This window comes from Ostrinia furnacalis, unplaced genomic scaffold, assembly GCF_004193835.3.
Source record: "Ostrinia furnacalis isolate ACB-3 unplaced genomic scaffold, ASM419383v2 OfSCF3746, whole genome shotgun sequence".
NCBI classification, from domain to species: Eukaryota; Metazoa; Arthropoda; class Insecta; order Lepidoptera; family Crambidae; genus Ostrinia; species Ostrinia furnacalis.
The window spans coordinates 410,990-428,021 of NW_021133985.1; the positions used below are offsets into that span (position 1 = coordinate 410,990).

The window sequence follows — 17,032 nt, forward strand, 5'->3', positions numbered from 1 at the left end:
ATTATTAAATTCTAATGTTTTTTGCAAATCAAGAAGCTTAATAAGTATGAAAAAATGTGNCTTCGGTGCACATCATTTAGACCGCGTGAGCTAGAATTATTTCAACACCCTGAACTGATTGAACCTGTACCTAAAAATGAGACGCACCTTCAAGTAATTTATGACGGTGACGTGGGATTAGTGGGGCACTGGAGTTGTATTTATTACATTAATGGAATACTGCGTGTGTACGATAGTCTTGTTGGTGTTCTAGGAAAATCGCAAAAAATATATGTAAAAGCCTTGTTTCCGTATCTATCGGAGTCATGTATTCAGTTTCCAAGTGTTCAGCGACAACCGAATACTATTGATTGTGGTTTGTTTGCCATTGCTTTTGCCACCTCTTTAGCTCGGAATATTTATAAATACATATATAAAATTAATATTCATACATAAAAGTACAAGGCAAAATATCGGGAGAGTTTAGGCTCCATTCACCAGGTGTATAAATTGACATAATAAGTTTATTATATTTGCTGCTACGGAACCCTTTGTGCGCGAGCCCGACTCGCACTTGGCCGGTTTTTTGACTTTGAAATACAATTAATTCAAGTTTTAGAGCATTGGATAATTAATTTGTCCCATATCGTCGTATTCATAGCCTTAATGGATGAATACTTTTGAATCCCGATGCCGCGATGGCTCCTTAAAAACCCTGTAACCTCCTTTTCCACCCTGTATTATTATACCAGTGAATTAAAAAACTCATTCATTAACCGCATGAGTCCCAGACGGCATTAATTAATGTCATAACAATTGATTATCTATTGTGTCTAGATTCGCGGATCTTGAAGGATTAAAACTCATTTTACTTTTGCAAGTAGACTTTGTAAGAAAGAAAATGTTGCATTTACACGTCGCGAAAATTGCGGGTAGTTTGCAAAAGTTTCTAAAAAAAAACTGAAAACTTGGCTGTATAGCATAATGCTTTTGCCATTTTTGAAAGAATCAAAAAAAAAATATTGATAACTGACAAGTGTCACCTGTCAAATTTGTCAGCTGTCTTCGTGATTTTCAATATTTGCTTGTAAAAACAAAATACTTTCTTATTAATTCTTATAATTATTATCACATTAGAATCCGCATTAAAATTCCCAATCCACGATGAATTGCTGCCAAAATATCACGATGCCCAGTTGCGTGTGGTTCGAGAGTGGAGAGAAGCAGAACATCATCGCATCCATATTCGCTGGGTTACTTGTAAGTGTCGATGAATCATTGTTTACGAATCCAAAAAACTAGCTTAATTGTTTATTTATGGCTTTTATTATATCAGTCTACATGATGGATGAAATATTTAAGAGTTTTGGTATGAATTTGACGTATTTATTTGCCTCATAAAATCCTCAATCATGGGCCTTATGGTGGTCATATTATTTCATTGTTTTATTTCCGTCTTAAGTGTAATCTTACTGTCTTAAGGCTGTGTGCCATTGTTTAAGTGTTTGTGTCAAGCTTTGCTTGAAACTTCATGGGTTAACGTGAATATTGATGTAGTTTCGTGTGTCCAGTTCTTCGCAGGATGGTGGTTCATGATCGATGCAGAGGTGACGAGGCCCAACCACTTGAAGGCGGCTCACGTGTGTGGCGTGATGGCGACTTTATCACTGATCATGATCAACTCAGTCTCCAACGCTCAGGTACTTTATGAACTCTATATTATTTGATTTATTAGTTTCTCTAACTTACCAGCTACTTGGTCCTTAGAATTGAATGCTTAGAGGAGCCCCAATATTAGACAAGTTGAGATTTTCAGGTGGTAACATCTTTGAGCATCTAAATTCAGTCTTTCCCAAAGTGGGCGATAATACCCCCTTGTGGGCGCTGCAGGCATAAATAGGGGCGTTAAGAGACCCAGAAAAAAAATCGGGACGTTGTGTAGAGGCTTGGGAGGCGTCATCTACTAGGAGGACTCTTAGACATCGACTGAGCTAGTTAATAGTCTTGACTACAAAAATGGGGGGCGCTAAAAAATAATTTATTCTCAAAGTGGGCAGTAGACTAAATAAGTTTGGGAACCACTCTAATGTAAGAAAGGTACATAAAAATGTGTATTTATGTAATTACAGGTCCGTGGTGAGACATACACTGGGGGCTGCATGGGACCCCGTGGAGCTCGCCTCTGGTTGTTCTTCGGTTTCGTAATCGGATTTGGATCCCTAATTGCGTCATGCTGGATTCTTTTCGCCAATTATGTCAATGGTAAGTTGAAAGCCACTATTATACAATAATCAGTCTTGGAATTATTAACTAGGTCATCTATAAAGTTTTTAGACAAAGAACATTGTTTGTTTACATTGAATCTTATCTATATTTGTCAGCAGTTTTGTAATTTTAATTCTAATTAAAATTTCAGCTAAAGGAGACAACGAGACCTGGCCAGGTGTCTGCCTGTTCCTGCAAAACGCACTCATCTTTGCTGGATCCTTGATCTTCAAGTTTGCCCGCACTGAGGATCTCTGGGGCTAGAGATCAATCGATTATACTAAGTAAATAATGGGCCTGATTCAGCATGAAGTTAGTATATCTTTTTTCTTATTTTTTTTTCTATTCTTTTTTATTTTCTACAACACAATACTCATGACTACAATCGTACTGATAAACTATCAAATATACATTTGTATATTGCTTTCTCCATTGTTATGGTTAAAATCCTTCAACCAGTAAACTCTTAATGGAGAGATACGTAACCAAGTTGCAGAGGTACAGAAAATTTCAGAATCAGGCCTGTTTATAGATAGATAAGGCTTATAAAGTAAGACTCCAATTTATTGGTCACAACCATTATTTAACATGTCATCATTACACTTTTATTTTAAAGTAATGTTATTATTTCAAAATAGTTAATGATATTGGATGTAAGGTTTGAATGGGAGGCTAGATAGTGCCCTTTTTTATAGTAAAAAAATTGTAAAATATGATAAAGATTTTTGCTTGCAAGAAGAATGATACGAGCATCGCTGATATTTTAAATATGTGTTACGGTTAATGTGATAAATTGAAAATTATTAATAATAACCGGTTATTATGAATAATTCCCGACAGTCACGGAAAAAGTGATAAATTAATCACATTTAACAGTGATTATTTAATAATTCAACCTTAGTACTAACAAATTTCATAAAAGAGAACAACATCTTGTGTACGTGTTCGTGTACAGCCAAACTTCTGAACGTTTTGATATCACAAATTAATATAATTTGGCATAATGAGTTTGGAATGTTTCTTGCATAATATTACTTTTCCATGATGCCTATAACATTTTTTTTTTATTTAAAGTGAAAAATAGGTTAAGGTGCGGCGGGGGTGACCCTTGGGCCACCCCTAAGCCGCCTATTTAGTTTAATACACACATAAATGACCTCATATTAATCACATTTACCAAATTATGCGGTAATTATTCATAATAACCGGCGATTATTCATAATTTTCACATTTATCACTTTGACCGTAACATAATAATATGCACCATTTTATACATTAGCCAAATATTGAGATGGTTCGCTAAACCAATTTTGTTGAAAGTATTTTTTTTATAATATTACCTATAAATAGTTTCATGATATATTGTTATTATAGTTTCACTAGTAAATCTCAAAATATAACACTGAATCATAAAGATCTTTTTTCTTTGACGAAAATTTTGGGAGAGGAATTGGGTAAAGTATTTTGTATATAAATTATTTTATTTAAGTATTAATCATATAAATGTATTGTTTATTACAAGTATATTATAATCCACTTTTATATTAGTATTGTTTTAACATTCTTTAATATTCCATAGGAATTAAAATTAACGATGTAGAAATAAATAACTTTATTATTTTGGTATCAATAAATTACATTGATTGAAGGACAGAGTCTTTGGATATTTGCTTTGGTTGTTGTAACTTATATTAACTTATTTCAATTATATTCTAGCTGTGCTGTAGGCAATATTATATACATTTCCCAAAAAACGGATATTCACAGTATTCAGAAGAAGTTAAACACAGACATGCCTCAGATATTCGGATCCATTACCAATGTGAACTGTACACAGCAAACTGCATCCAGTCATAACCTAACCTACACCCGCTAGGGTTGCGTGAACTGTATGAAAACGACGCAGTTGTAAGCAGAAAACATTATTTTATCTTATTCCTATAAAGTGCACGGCACGTTAAAAGTTTAATTGCTTTTTGACTTTTTGACAAATATTTGTCACATTGGACGCGTTCTATGATATTTATGTTGTTTATGGCTGCGTTCACTTTGACCTGACCACAGACCACATAACGGATCTAGTGTGACAAAACCTTTGAATGAATAAAGTTCAAATGAGGGCTATCGTTTTTATACTTAACAGTTGGCACCCCTGGCGATTGACAGGACCTTACTCTACAGTGGCGCCATCTTGATGAGTGCAAATGCGATACACTAACTAGTGAGCGCTAAAACGATAGCCCTCATTGTGGTGGCAATATCTTGAGCCATATAAAGTCAAGTTCTGCTTTGCGTTCGTCGTGTCTCTCAGTTCACGCTCAGTATCCGCTAACGCCGTCCACACACGTCCGGCCGCCGCGACCGTCCGGCAGACATAACTGCGCGGTACCGCAGTTGCCATTCCGGTACTCGCACACGTTGTTGAGTGCCGGACACCCGTCCGGGGCCACCGTCACCCCGTATAACCGGCGGGAAGCCGTCGACACTGGCACCTGGCCTTGCTGTTTCGAAACCGTGTCTATGTACTCGATCTTCAGCCTGGAAGGACACAGCTAGGTTACTATGCTGATGTTATTGTTGTTAGGCAGTATCAGGAATGTAGCGCTTAAAATCGCAACCAGTAAAGAACAGGTTAGTCCCCGAGGAAAGATACCTCTGATGATCAGATCAGAGTCTGATCTACCTACTCTTACTCATCATAATTTCAGCTACAGGGCATCCACTGGACATAGGCCTCCCCCATATGATGTCCATTTTGACCGGTTGATAGCGACCTGAATCCAGTGCCTTCCTTGCTACCTTTGAGGTATAATTTAATATTAATTTTGAAGGAACTTTGAAACTTTGGAACCAAACAACCAATCTCCGGTAAAAGGAGTATGTAGTATGACATATAAATCTGGATGACAAAACAGAGCGTTAAAAAACTCACGTTTTCCAATCCGACCAGTAGAACCTATCGCCGTTGATAGCGAGGCCAAACGGATGGGAGCAGTTAGCAGCGATGGTCTCCCGATCCTGGGTGTCGATGCTGACGCACTTGATGCTGTGCAGGCCGGCGTCGGCGTAGCACAGGCGGTCGCGCGCCCAGTCGATGGCCAGCGAGTTGGGCAGCTGGACGTCGGAATCGTCTAGGAAGACCCCGCGCTGTGAGCCGTCCATGTTCGCCCATTCGATCTTCGGACCGTTGCGGTTCCAGTCCGACCAGAAGATTTTTCTGAAAGGTATAAGTTGAGTATTACCAGGCCTGTTCATCTCCGCGAGTTTAGATCGAAAACAATATGGCATACACGCACGATGGCCCACCTACAGGATACTCTTCGACAAGGCCTCACATACGAGCGAACATTGACTCACGCATGCGTATTCTTGTGTATGACGGAAGAAAATAAAGAAAATGGTGTACTAAATACTGTGCAGTATATAATTGCCTAAATAATAATAAAAACACAGAATGTACTTTTTTAAGTTGCCTCAAGACACTGAGAGGTAAATAAGTAGTTAATATTATTCATGATAATTCATGCTAAATCATGTATTTCCTCCGCCATTTTCCGCAGTTTGGCACCTCACGTCACATCATTTTACCGAAGTCAGCCCTATTGGCTCTGTGCACGATTACAGCGCCAACTAGCGTCCACAACTTTGTGGGCTCTGTCACATTGACATTTAGGTCGTATATTTGTGAAAAAATATCGAAATGAAAAAATAACAAATATTTTCAACTAATAAATTGTTGTGATACCACGATTTGGGTGGAAAAAAGGTTTTGAAATCATTTTGGTCATTCAAAGCAAATGTGGTAAGTCCAAAAAGTGTGTTTAATTTTGATTGTGTCAGGGTTTGTTTACTTCATTTATAGTTGTAGTTTTACAGTAAAACGAAAATAAAAAGCTACTTTAACGGTTTCATTATATAACAGTAAATATATTTAAGGCCGGGTAGCAGAGAAAATGGCGAAAATGAGGTTTTCATTTTTCATTTTTGAGGTACTAAACAGTAAAATTAAAGGCTTAGATTTTTATTGGGCATAGTTGAGGATATTTTCTAGGGCTATTAACGGATGGAAACACGATTTGATGAAGTTGACTCGATAGAATATATTCCCAAAGTTACCTCGATTCGTTTTCTATTTATGGTTTTATTTTTAAAATAAGCGATTTGAGATTCTAAATCTTTTACTAAACTAAAGTTCAGAAATAACTTGAGGGCTTTTAACGGATGAAATTTTTATATTGCGTCTTATTTAGTTACTATGTTAAAAAATGTGGAAAAAATCGTCCATGACNGCTAAATTACACCATATTGTTAATGACATTGAGCATACATTTTTTTAAATACCAAAATTATTAAATACAAAAATATAATTAGATAATTACAAAAATTTATGATTTGACTGCCATTATGTGATGATGGTAAGAGTTTCTTTGATGGAAGAGTATGTGCCTCTACTCACCCTCTCTGTGGATGTACTGCGATACCCCTAGGATTCTGAATTCCGTTGCCTTGAAACAAAACTTTTCTGACTTTCGTGTCGATATTGGCTACTTCGATTGTGAATTTCTTCGAATCAGTCCAAAATACGTTTCGTCCCGCCCAGTCCACTGCTAAGCCTTCAGGTGATTTTACATCTGCAAAAGATAGGTTTAGAATAGATTTAACTATTGAATGAATCAAGAGGTATGGTATATCTTGAATACTAACCATTTGATAGGAATTGTTCAAACGCAGATCCGTCATAAGCAGCCCTCTTGATCCCGTTTCCAACGACATCACCCCAGTAAATTCTTCCTGTAAGACAGTCTACATCAATTCCCACTGCAATCTGGTAAACGGCACTGTTTAAGGGCGTGGCGAATTCCCAAGGAGTCGTTCTGAAGGGCACGCGGTATACGGACGCACCGTCACTGGCCACTAAGAAGTTGCCAGCCCTTCTGGGATTTAGATCGCAGTAGCTTCCATTGCCATTGTACCCGGTGTTGCACTCGCAGACGAATCCATCGCTTCGTTTCAGACAAGACGCGTGCGCGTCGCACATATACGGGTTCGTTCTACAGTTCACCTCTGGCTTGCAAGTGTAACCATCACCAGTGAACCCTTCTTTGCAAATGCACTGATACGTGTTATCGTAAGGCTGGCACAAAGCGTCGACGCTGCAGTCGTGAGTCACGTCACAAGTGCGTCCTTGAGGTACACACTGCAAAATGCCGTCCCCTTCAAAGTTCGGGTCACATTGGCAGTAGCTGACCTGCTCAGTCTCATCGTATAGGCACGACGCATGGTCGGCGCAAACTGCTCCGTTACACAGCTGACCGTCAAAAATGCATGCGTCATTTTCATCCTTTATGTATCCTTCTATACATTGACATACGTATTCGTTGCGGCCAGGGTCGAGCCTGCATTCAGCATTGTATTCGCAGTCTGAGTTGTTAGTACAACTGAAGTTGGGTCGGCAAACGTAACCGTCGCCGTGATATCCTGAATCACATACGCAGATGACCTCAGCCGCTGCTGTGTCAATGCAGTGAGCGTTAGCGCCACAGGAGCATTCGAGCCCTGTTCGTTCGATGCATTCAAACGCATCTCCTTCGTAACCTTCTGGACAAACGCAGTTTCCTTGCTGACGATGATAATACAGATGTGGTTGTGGTTCTGTGACCGTGCAGATGGCATTAGGAGGGCAATCGGAGTCGCTGTAACATCTAACTGAAAAAAGGAAAAGGACAGATTATTTTTAAGTTCAGAGCTACATAATTTATTCAGTTATTGTATTGCATAAATAAAAGCTTCTCACTTAAAGTATCATTATTATCTTGAGCTGGAGCTGCAAAAACAAAACCATCGTAACGGCACAAATCGTTATTTCTTTCATCTCTATAGCTTGAGTATCCGGGAGGGCAAACACAACCGTATGCGTCGCATTGTGGCAATACGTATGTCTCATTGTACTCTGCTTCGATTGTGGTACTCTCAGTGGAGGTGACTGGTGGGTAGTACGGGGTCGATGATACAGGTGGGACGTAAGTAGAAGGAGTATTTGAGTTGTATGGTGGGTAAGAACCCGGCTGTTTATAAAAGTCCGAAGCAACATCAGTGCTTTGTCTCTCTGTTGCAGGCGTTCCCTGCACACACTGATATCCATCACCTACGAATCCCTGTAGACATTCACACACATATCTAGCTTGCTGATCTGAATACATGCAAGAAGCATAAGGAGAACACTCTGAGCATCTTTTATATTTATCATTTTCCCTAGAATAGTCTTCCACGCATTGTTTCCCATTGCCCGTAAAACCAGGATTACAAATACAATTCGGTTCAGTATTAGTATTTGATTCTATACATTGTGCGTTAGGGTCACAGGTATCACTTCTGCATCCGACAATTAAATTACGACAGCTTATTCCATTGCCAGCGAATCCGGGCCTGCATCTACAATCGAATCCTCCTTCGTTGTTGAGACATTCGGCATTGTTGTCACAGTTGTGTGTCCCGGCAGCACACTCGTCTATGTCTACGCAAATGGACGCGTCGTTGTGGTAGATGCTGGTGAATCCTGTTTGGCACACGCACGAGAAAGAACTACCTTCAACAACACACGTGCTATACGGGCCGCAAGTGTTGCGCCCCTCTACACAGGGGTTATCTTGACCCAGTGGCGCGACTTTGTTACTAGATCCATATCTTACGATGTTATCTTTGGTCTCATAACCCAAGTAGTTCTTTGACACTTTCAATGTTACAGGAGCAGCTTCTTCCTCTGATCTGGGGGCATACCGACAAGGGTTAAATATGAATGTTTGCCTTACAACTTGTTCGTATTTCTCGCCAGTGGCCTTATTGACAAACGTACGTGTGGATTCTGACCGGATAACACCTGCCTCTACAAAAGATAAGGTTTCTTGGAATTCTGATATTTCAAGTTTTGTTCCAGTCACTAAAAATGGCACTGTACCCCGTATGTCAGAGTCTAATGCAATTTGATCGAATACATCGTGCCCCAAAAACTCTTGGTTTATCACAACTCTGTCTCCCGTGGCAGGGAAGAATATATCAGCGCTATGATTAAATAGTGATCCGGTCAGTTCATAGCCGTTTTTAGCAGTGCCTGAAGGCTTGGCGAAAAGCCAGCCGATGACGCCACCGAGGACATTGAGCAACTGCAGACTGCTGCCGAGATTAGGAGGAGCCAGGGAGAGTGCCGTGTATGATCTTCCGTCTGATACGACGACGTAAGCTTGTATGTCGACGTCGTTTAGGTGTACGGTGTTGATGATGCCGTTAATTTTGCCGTGTACCCTGAGAGGCACGTCGTTTTTTATGCAGGACTTGCCGTTTCCGTAGAAGCCTTCGATACACTTGCAGCAGATGCCGGCCTGGTAGTCGACGCAGCGCGCCTGCACGTGGCACACGCTGGGCCCGGTCTGCGCGCAGGTCTTGGACTCCTCTTCCACTTCCACCTCGTTCTGGTTGTACTGGTCGGGCACTGCGATGTTGCCCTCGTACGGTATGTTCCCCACACGGAACACGTATTTTCCAGGCTCGTGGATGTTCGACCATCTGGAAGTAAGTGAATTAATCCATGAAATAAACAAACGCAGTCCTGTTTTACTACTTAGTTCTATAAATAATTAAGTACCTATAGGAGACTGTAGGCCCCTTTGAGATACGAGACCTAATGTATTAAAAAATGAACATGCTAAAATCGTCGGATCGCACTATGAAAATAACGTCATATTAATGTATATTACAAATACAAACAAAGTCAGGTAATTGATACTGATATTTGATTTGTTAGTAGACATATTAAAATATCGAAATACAAAACACGGAAAAATGATTTTAAATGTAACTTACGTCACTATATTCCGGATTTGATGACTGCCAGAGCCTCTTAGAGTAAATACTCGTCCATCTTCAGCATTGAAACCAGCCTGTGCCTTGGCATCAGGGAGGCTTGATATTTGCGTGTCCCTTTGTATCCACTGTATCTCCCTTTCAGGATACAGTAATTCAACGAAGCTCTCTGTCCCATTGCTGATGATGGCGATTTGGAAGGTGTTCTTGCGATTGTGTTTTTGAGGGGAGCTGTACGTGACGTCGACCCAAGTGGCTATGAAGACGCTGCTCGGTTTGAAGTCAAAGTAATCATGGAAGTTGTTCTGGACGCTCTCTTCGGCCTTGACGAGGACGTAGGTCTCGTTGGTCTCTCTGTAGTAGACGGCACCAGACTCGGTGGTGTCCACGTTGGTGTAGAACGCTGCTATGGATGGGTATGGCAGCGGGAACTCCGAGTTGAGGAACTGAGGGATGTCAGCTCTGAATGATAGGACGCCGAAGTTGTTTACCTGTAAAAAAGAAACAATATTTTTAAAAGTCCTGCAACTAAATCCGCAAACTATGCACATAGAGTGCTATTGCAACTACTTAGATTACGGATTGACATAAAATAGACCATAATGAATACAGTAAATTATTTAGGTAAATAAAACCTAAAGCATAGTTAGTACGCAGACCACCGGGTTCAACTAAGATCAGGCATAACAGGGTATGCTATGAAGTCTAAACAGAAGATAGTTTTCTAAATTGACCCGACTGTGATCTAAACAAAGTTCAAAGAGTCTTATCGCGCTGTAATATGGCATCGGAACATCATAATAAAGGTTGAATTATCTAGGTAAGTATATTACACGTGCAGTTATTGTAATAAATAGGAATGAACAGTTAACCTTTGAATCAATCAGCGGACTTTTTTATTCGATTTCAATTCCTAATCGATTGACTTTGAAATAGAAATCTTATAGTGACGTCAAACGTAAGGCCTATTTTCATAAATCCTCTGTGAAGAGTGAAGAAACAGCGCTTTGACTGCTTCTGTCACGTCACAGACATTCATTGAAATTGTAGGCAATAATTAATTTGCTATTTAGAAAATACTGATTTTTCGGTCTTACCACAAGTTTTACGCATCATGCATCGCGGCATCGTTACAATTAATTCCTACGCAATCAAAATCAAAAATAAAAAATTAAAAAACATTTTTGGAAGGTAGTTATTATTTTTTTGCATAAACCGTCAGTCAAATCTCTTGATGCACGGCAACGTGCCGCAGTCGCGCGATTAATTTCGATTTATTTCGAGATTTTCGGATCTAAAACCATTGATTTTCATTTCAACTACTTTAATTATGTGTTTTTTTAATGTGATAGTTTACGTGTAGTGAAAATATAGTGCAGTGTTCACCGAAAGTTTAGTGTTCTTGACCTTGGAATTTGGCCCACCTCAAGGTAGGTAGGTGATGTTAAACATATTTATCTTTAAAAGCGAAAGGTCACTGACTGATTGACTGACTGACTGGCTCACTCATCACGACATCTCAGACACTACAAGTGCTTTTGCATGGGGGTTAATTTTAGAACGTAGGTGATCATTAAGACGGGATTTTGCAAAATGCAACCCATAAGGGGGTAAAACGGGGTCCACGCTTACGAATTCGCGGGCGGCCGCATATACCCACCGCAGATATTTAACAAAATTTTTTCCTTCTAAATCTAATAGACGTGACAAACTATTAGAATATCTATTGCTGGCGATAGTGGGTCGCTATTTTAAACAATAGCCCGTATCGGCGTGATTAAGTTATGTAAACTTGCGTGTGACCCGGCCATGATAATGTCTTCCGAAAGGTCCCGACTCTTGCCTAACCATACGATAAGGTCCCAAAGTTTCTAAGGCCCCTTCGTTTCGCATGCGATATTGAGTTTACTTTCGAACGCGTATCTACATCGTTAGAAATTGCAATTTCCTACTTTCGAGTTCACAATGATTCTTATTTGATTTAATGTTTTCTTAATTTCTTTCCTACTTTTACTCGCTAGCGAGTACACCTAACGTAAACTCATGGTAAGCACACTGTTTTTTTCGTGTGGCCTGTGGGTATGGATGGAATCGGGATCAACCTGATGTCTGAAACTTTATGAGCCGCAATGAGCATCTGAAACGGTTTAATGTTCATGTTTCAGTACCATGCTCAGATTTATTTTAGTTCTGAGTTACTGTCTATCATTAGCATCATCTAAGCATGACATATAGCTACATGCTGTAAGACATGAAACCGGTTTAAAATTGTAACACTCGATTCAATCTGAAACATGATCATCACATGTTTCTTTCAAACCTAGGTTTAATTTATCAATGTTTGGACTAACCAATGTTTGCGTTTTTCGTTTATTGTTACAATTTTGAATACTACCTAATTTCTCTTTTATCTTCTTTGCACAGTCAGCGTCAAATAGTGACACAAAAAGTTGACAAAATAACCTTGTTATGACGTGTTTCGAATTTTTTGGTTAGGTACTTTGGGTGTCAGGAACTATTTGACGCTGACTACAATGAACTTTATACCTTTACTTTACCTCAAAGCTTCAGTTTACATCTAAATGGGCCATTCATAATTTCCTGTCCACTCTACAACTCAGATTAGTAACACTGAGTAATGAGTTACCTAAAGTAATTTCGCAACACAGCGCATGCGTCCAGCGCATTTCAGTGTAACCGCAGGCGCAGTGCAGTGACCGTCCGTCCGCCCACTGCGCCCGCGCTTCCGCCGCGCTATCTGCCGTTCGCGAATATGCAGCTTTTGGGACACAAAACAAATAAAACGTCGAAAACATGCATGGCATTAACCTTTGACATTAACAAAGGATTAGAATTATGAGTTATTGTAGAGGTTTGTATGCATTAAATTAAAAACGAACTTTCAAAGGGCAGTTCTGAAAGGCTTAGTTAGTTCTTTGTTGGGTATTTAAGCCTTCTGGTATTAGCCAAAACAAATTTGATGGGTATAATTTTCTCCCTATGTAGCCGTATCTTTGATAACATAAAATGGATCCGCACCAGAGCGCCGTCAGAAAGTACCTAAGCAAAGCTTCTAACTACCAAACCACGGATTACCTACAAGACCTACATGTTCTTTAAATACATATTTATTATATGAATAAGTACAGAAGACACCCAGACTATACAAACTGAAAGCTATAAAATAATTCATGGCACATGTTACAGGTAGGTAAAGCACACACACACATATTTTGTACTAGGATCGATCTTCTGTAATGCTCACTAGTCTAGAACCAGGTTGAAAAAGTTTGGAAATGCTTTGTATTTTAATAACTTGGATTTAAATATCGTTATAGTTGCTTAGTGATGCTGTATTAAAAGTAAAGGTTTAAAAAGTGAAATCGTCATTGCAAGTACAAGTATGTACCTACTTACGAGTAGGCACTGTGTGAACTTAACCTTGAATTTATTTACAACTTCATTCTAATAGACACAGTTCAAGTTCTAACTCATTTAAAATTACAATATTTCAAATTAAGCACTACACAATAAAATGTTGCAATATAGGTTACTGTAACAATACAAAATAATATGTAAAACAACACGCTATTGTTTCTCTAATGCCTATCGGTTTCGGGTTGAATATATTGACATTCATTTGATTACAATGTTTAATTATTATCTATTCACTGTGCAAAACTATGCGAAAGTTATACAATACTTCCTGAAAAGTAAAAAAAGGAATAGTTGAAATAATACATTATGCATGCAATGATTGGGCAGTTTAAATACATTTTAGGTATATGAGTAGGTAATATTATGTAGTTACTAAGCAAAAATATATGAGAAAAACTATAGTGTCTCTTTGTAAGCACATTATGCCCACTTTATACACAGTATTTTTGGGAAAAAGATTAGAATCTTTAAGTATTCTATTCATTCATAATACCAAGAAAGTGTAAGTCATCTCGCTTATCGGTGTCTAATTTTAATGAATTTCTTTCAGGCCACTTTCAGGGTACTTATTTAGTAGTAAGTTGCATCATAGTTAGGTAAATATAGCTTGCTATAACGGCTCTATCAATTCGGGGTAGATAATATTATCATTTTGTGAAGATAAAAAGAGCTCAAGGAACTCTGTTAATGTTTTAAAACTACTTATCACGAAATAAGCGCGATATATTCGGGTGGAAGACGGAAGTCCATGAAGTTTCATGAGAGCTTTCGTTTAGCTTTTAACCCTTGGCTAATAAGTAGAAAATGTGATAGGTGTTTACGTGTTTACAGGATAACAATGCAATTTTTAAAATTCCGTTTTCAATGACTAATATGTCATGTCGGTTACAGTTCATTTAATTTCGGTAACTTGGCGTAGCGATCGCGAGTTCGAAACTTGTAATCGATTGTTACTTTTTCTACAGACGCAAAATCAAATATGTTTTCCTTATATGAAAACTTAGAAGCTTACTAAGTTATTAACAAAGCTGTAGTCTTTGTTAGGTCTTTGTTTGTTTGGGCTACAATTGTTGGAAAATTAACTACATCTTGCAAAGTTTTTTTTTCATAGATTGAATTTGTTTTTTGTTGTTTGTATTGTGCAAAATGTACTGGCTTAGGAGTCATTAGAATTAAATATCAGCAGTGTGACATAAAGCAATCTTCTTACGATATACAATGCATATTTTTACAATAAACCCTTAGAAAATGGTAACGTAAACAAGCAGATTTAATGCACTGTTGCATGTTGAATGTGGAGCTTTTGTGAACTTTACTCGTCTAAGAAATAAATTAATTCGCGGATCTCTTTGAAATTATATTTCCGGGCTACACATCCGTGCTACAATGTAGCGTAGTATGGGACACTCAGGGGATAATGAGATTTACGGTGCACATTTCAGAGTAAGATCACAACACGTTTAAAAAATCCCTTAAGAAGGGTTTTAAACCAAAACTTAGCGTAACCACATGCATTTGTTACAAAGGAAAACACAGCTACTCACAAAGACAGACTCGTACGTTTCCCCGTAGAACACGACGGGAACATTCAGGGGCAATTCCGGGGAGGCCACCTGATCGCCCCGGGGCAATCTCTGGTCCAATCCATGTCCGTACGGGTAAAACTGGTCGCGCGTGATCGCCGCCGCGCTCGCAAGTAGCGCCAGAACTCCTGCGCACGTCCACATGTTGGCTGGAGGCACACTACACTGCCGATTTGAACTACGCTCCCGATTGTGTGGAGTTTTGGGACTTTTTCGTTGGAACATTGTTTTGACTAGAATGCAAAATGCGGGAGTCGCTTTAGCAGACTAGACAGAAAGTTCCTGAAACTTACCTGCTTGTTTAGGTAAAAAAGTTTTGGTACTTTTTCTTAAACGGAAAAACTGCTTTTAATGGCTATTGAATGAAAAATATGGATATTTTTTTAACATAGACAAGCATTTCGAACATAATAAGTAAAATATTTTTGTGATAAGTGCTTTTTATGTTTATAAGGTATGCATAGGAGAGCCTGCTCTACATTACCTGTTTGTATTATTATTATAAAGAGCTGTGGTTTTCTGAATAAAGAAAAATAAAAATAAATAAATAAAATAAATACATAACATCAGCAGGAAGCCTGACAGGATATTTATAGATTGATTGATTTGTGACTTTTACTTTTTGCGTATTATACAGCAATACCTGCCATATCTTTTTAGGCAAGCGTAGATTCTAAAGTCTAAGACTTTAAAACTGTTGTATAGAATATTACAACACGTCTTTCTTTAAACCTTTACCTGGTAGTGGCAGAATTGTTGCCACCATATTTTGAACCTTATTAAGAAAACATAAGGTACAAAACTAATGAAAAATATTTTTCTCTATACTAGTTAAGGGGTTAAACTTTAAAGGATCTGTATAGGTACTTAACAGAAGTTGATATCTCAATCTTTCTTCATTATACAATAGAGATATCTTACAATATAATATATTCCCATGGAGTTAATTAGGAACCTAAGATTGGATATCTACTAGAAATCGGGGTTACATTAATAATTTCATTCATCGTGGACGTCAAAGGAATATTTTTATCAGTCACGCATTCGTTTTTGTACAAATATAAACTCACGCACATATTGCATTACAGATAGCGGCCATCATTATAGCACATTATGGTTCTATACAGAATAATAACAATGTTTTCCCTAAGTTTTGAGAAGTTTCAGACCAAATCCCTTCCATTCTAAACAACTGTCCTCTAGTTTGTCTTGAAGAGATTGCTCTATAGCTATAAGACCTAAAATTTGGCCGTCTCTTTTGTGTATTTCTTTCTTTTCTCTTTTTGTCTTGTGTGGTGTTAAATTTTAAAGTTAATATTTAAGATATGAACCAGTAAACATTAATTTCATCTTCATCTTTGTCTAAAGTCGAATCTAAAGATAAGATTTGAGATATATTGGTTTCCATAATTAATAGCAATCACCACTAATATGTTTAACATAATAGATAAATTAACATCGAGTTAGTTAATTCCTTAATGGACAATGGCCGCGGGAATGTCCTTATCACCGCTGATAATGTATGGGCTAACAAAGATGCGGGTATACAAGACGGCATGTCAAACTAAACATTGTGTATCTTATGTTAATGCAATTGGGATTATATTGCAATAAAATTATAGTCTGATGCTGTCCACTGTACCTAATACAAGTATTCAGTATCGAGAGATAAGAGTTTAGGCCCAGAACAGACGGTGAACGCAACTGCAACGAAACTGCAACTTTCTTTAATGAATGAAACTGAAAGTTTCAAACTGGTCGCGTCATGTGTGGTCTCTCAACGGACGCTATGGCAGAAACTTAGATGCAACTCAAAAGTAACTAGCAGTTGCAGTTTCGTTGCAGTTGCGTTTCACCGTCTGTTCTGGGCCTAATGGTAATAATTAATTTCTAAGACTTACTTAAGACCG

General features: G+C 38.4%; 2 protein-coding genes across 2 annotated transcripts; one reads left to right on the forward strand and one right to left on the reverse strand.

Annotated features, from left to right (window-relative positions):
- Positions 1-1,023: 1,023 nt before the first annotated feature.
- LOC114358177 (transmembrane protein 50A) lies at positions 1,024-2,976 on the forward strand. The gene is made up of 4 exons (XM_028312071.1): positions 1,024-1,239; positions 1,551-1,679; positions 2,109-2,241; positions 2,396-2,976. Exons 1-4 carry the CDS (start codon positions 1,144-1,146, stop codon positions 2,506-2,508), a joined length of 471 nt encoding a protein of 156 aa, XP_028167872.1. The 5' UTR covers positions 1,024-1,143; the 3' UTR covers positions 2,509-2,976.
- A 614-nt stretch (positions 2,977-3,590) lies between these two features.
- On the reverse strand, positions 3,591-15,306 carry Ldlr (low density lipoprotein receptor). The gene is made up of 8 exons (XM_028312069.1): positions 15,084-15,306; positions 10,102-10,592; positions 8,039-9,804; positions 6,949-7,950; positions 6,701-6,875; positions 5,177-5,461; positions 4,492-4,782; positions 3,591-4,360 (listed from the first exon to the last, which is right to left on the reverse strand). Exons 1-7 carry the CDS (start codon positions 15,264-15,266, stop codon positions 4,563-4,565), a joined length of 4,122 nt encoding a protein of 1,373 aa, XP_028167870.1. The 5' UTR covers positions 15,267-15,306; the 3' UTR covers positions 3,591-4,360; positions 4,492-4,562.
- Positions 15,307-17,032: the final 1,726 nt, after the last annotated feature.

Excerpts from the sequence above, each read along its gene's own strand:
- LOC114358177 (XM_028312071.1), top strand. The coding sequence starts at position 1,144 with ATGAATTGCTGCCAAAATATCACGATGCCCAGTTGCGTGTGGTTCGAG. Across the intron at positions 1,240-1,550 it reads CCATATTCGCTGGGTTACTT|TTCTTCGCAGGATGGTGGTT; the intron begins GTAAGTGTCGAT and ends TCGTGTGTCCAG. Across the intron at positions 2,242-2,395 it reads TTTCGCCAATTATGTCAATG|CTAAAGGAGACAACGAGACC; the intron begins GTAAGTTGAAAG and ends TTAAAATTTCAG.
- Ldlr (XM_028312069.1), bottom strand. The coding sequence starts at position 15,266 with ATGTGGACGTGCGCAGGAGTTCTGGCGCTACTTGCGAGCGCGGCGGCG. Across the intron at positions 10,593-15,083 it reads AAACGTACGAGTCTGTCTTT|GTAAACAACTTCGGCGTCCT; the intron begins GTGAGTAGCTGT and ends TCTTTTTTACAG. Across the intron at positions 5,462-6,700 it reads GCAGTACATCCACAGAGAGG|AAAAATCTTCTGGTCGGACT; the intron begins GTGAGTAGAGGC and ends TATACCTTTCAG.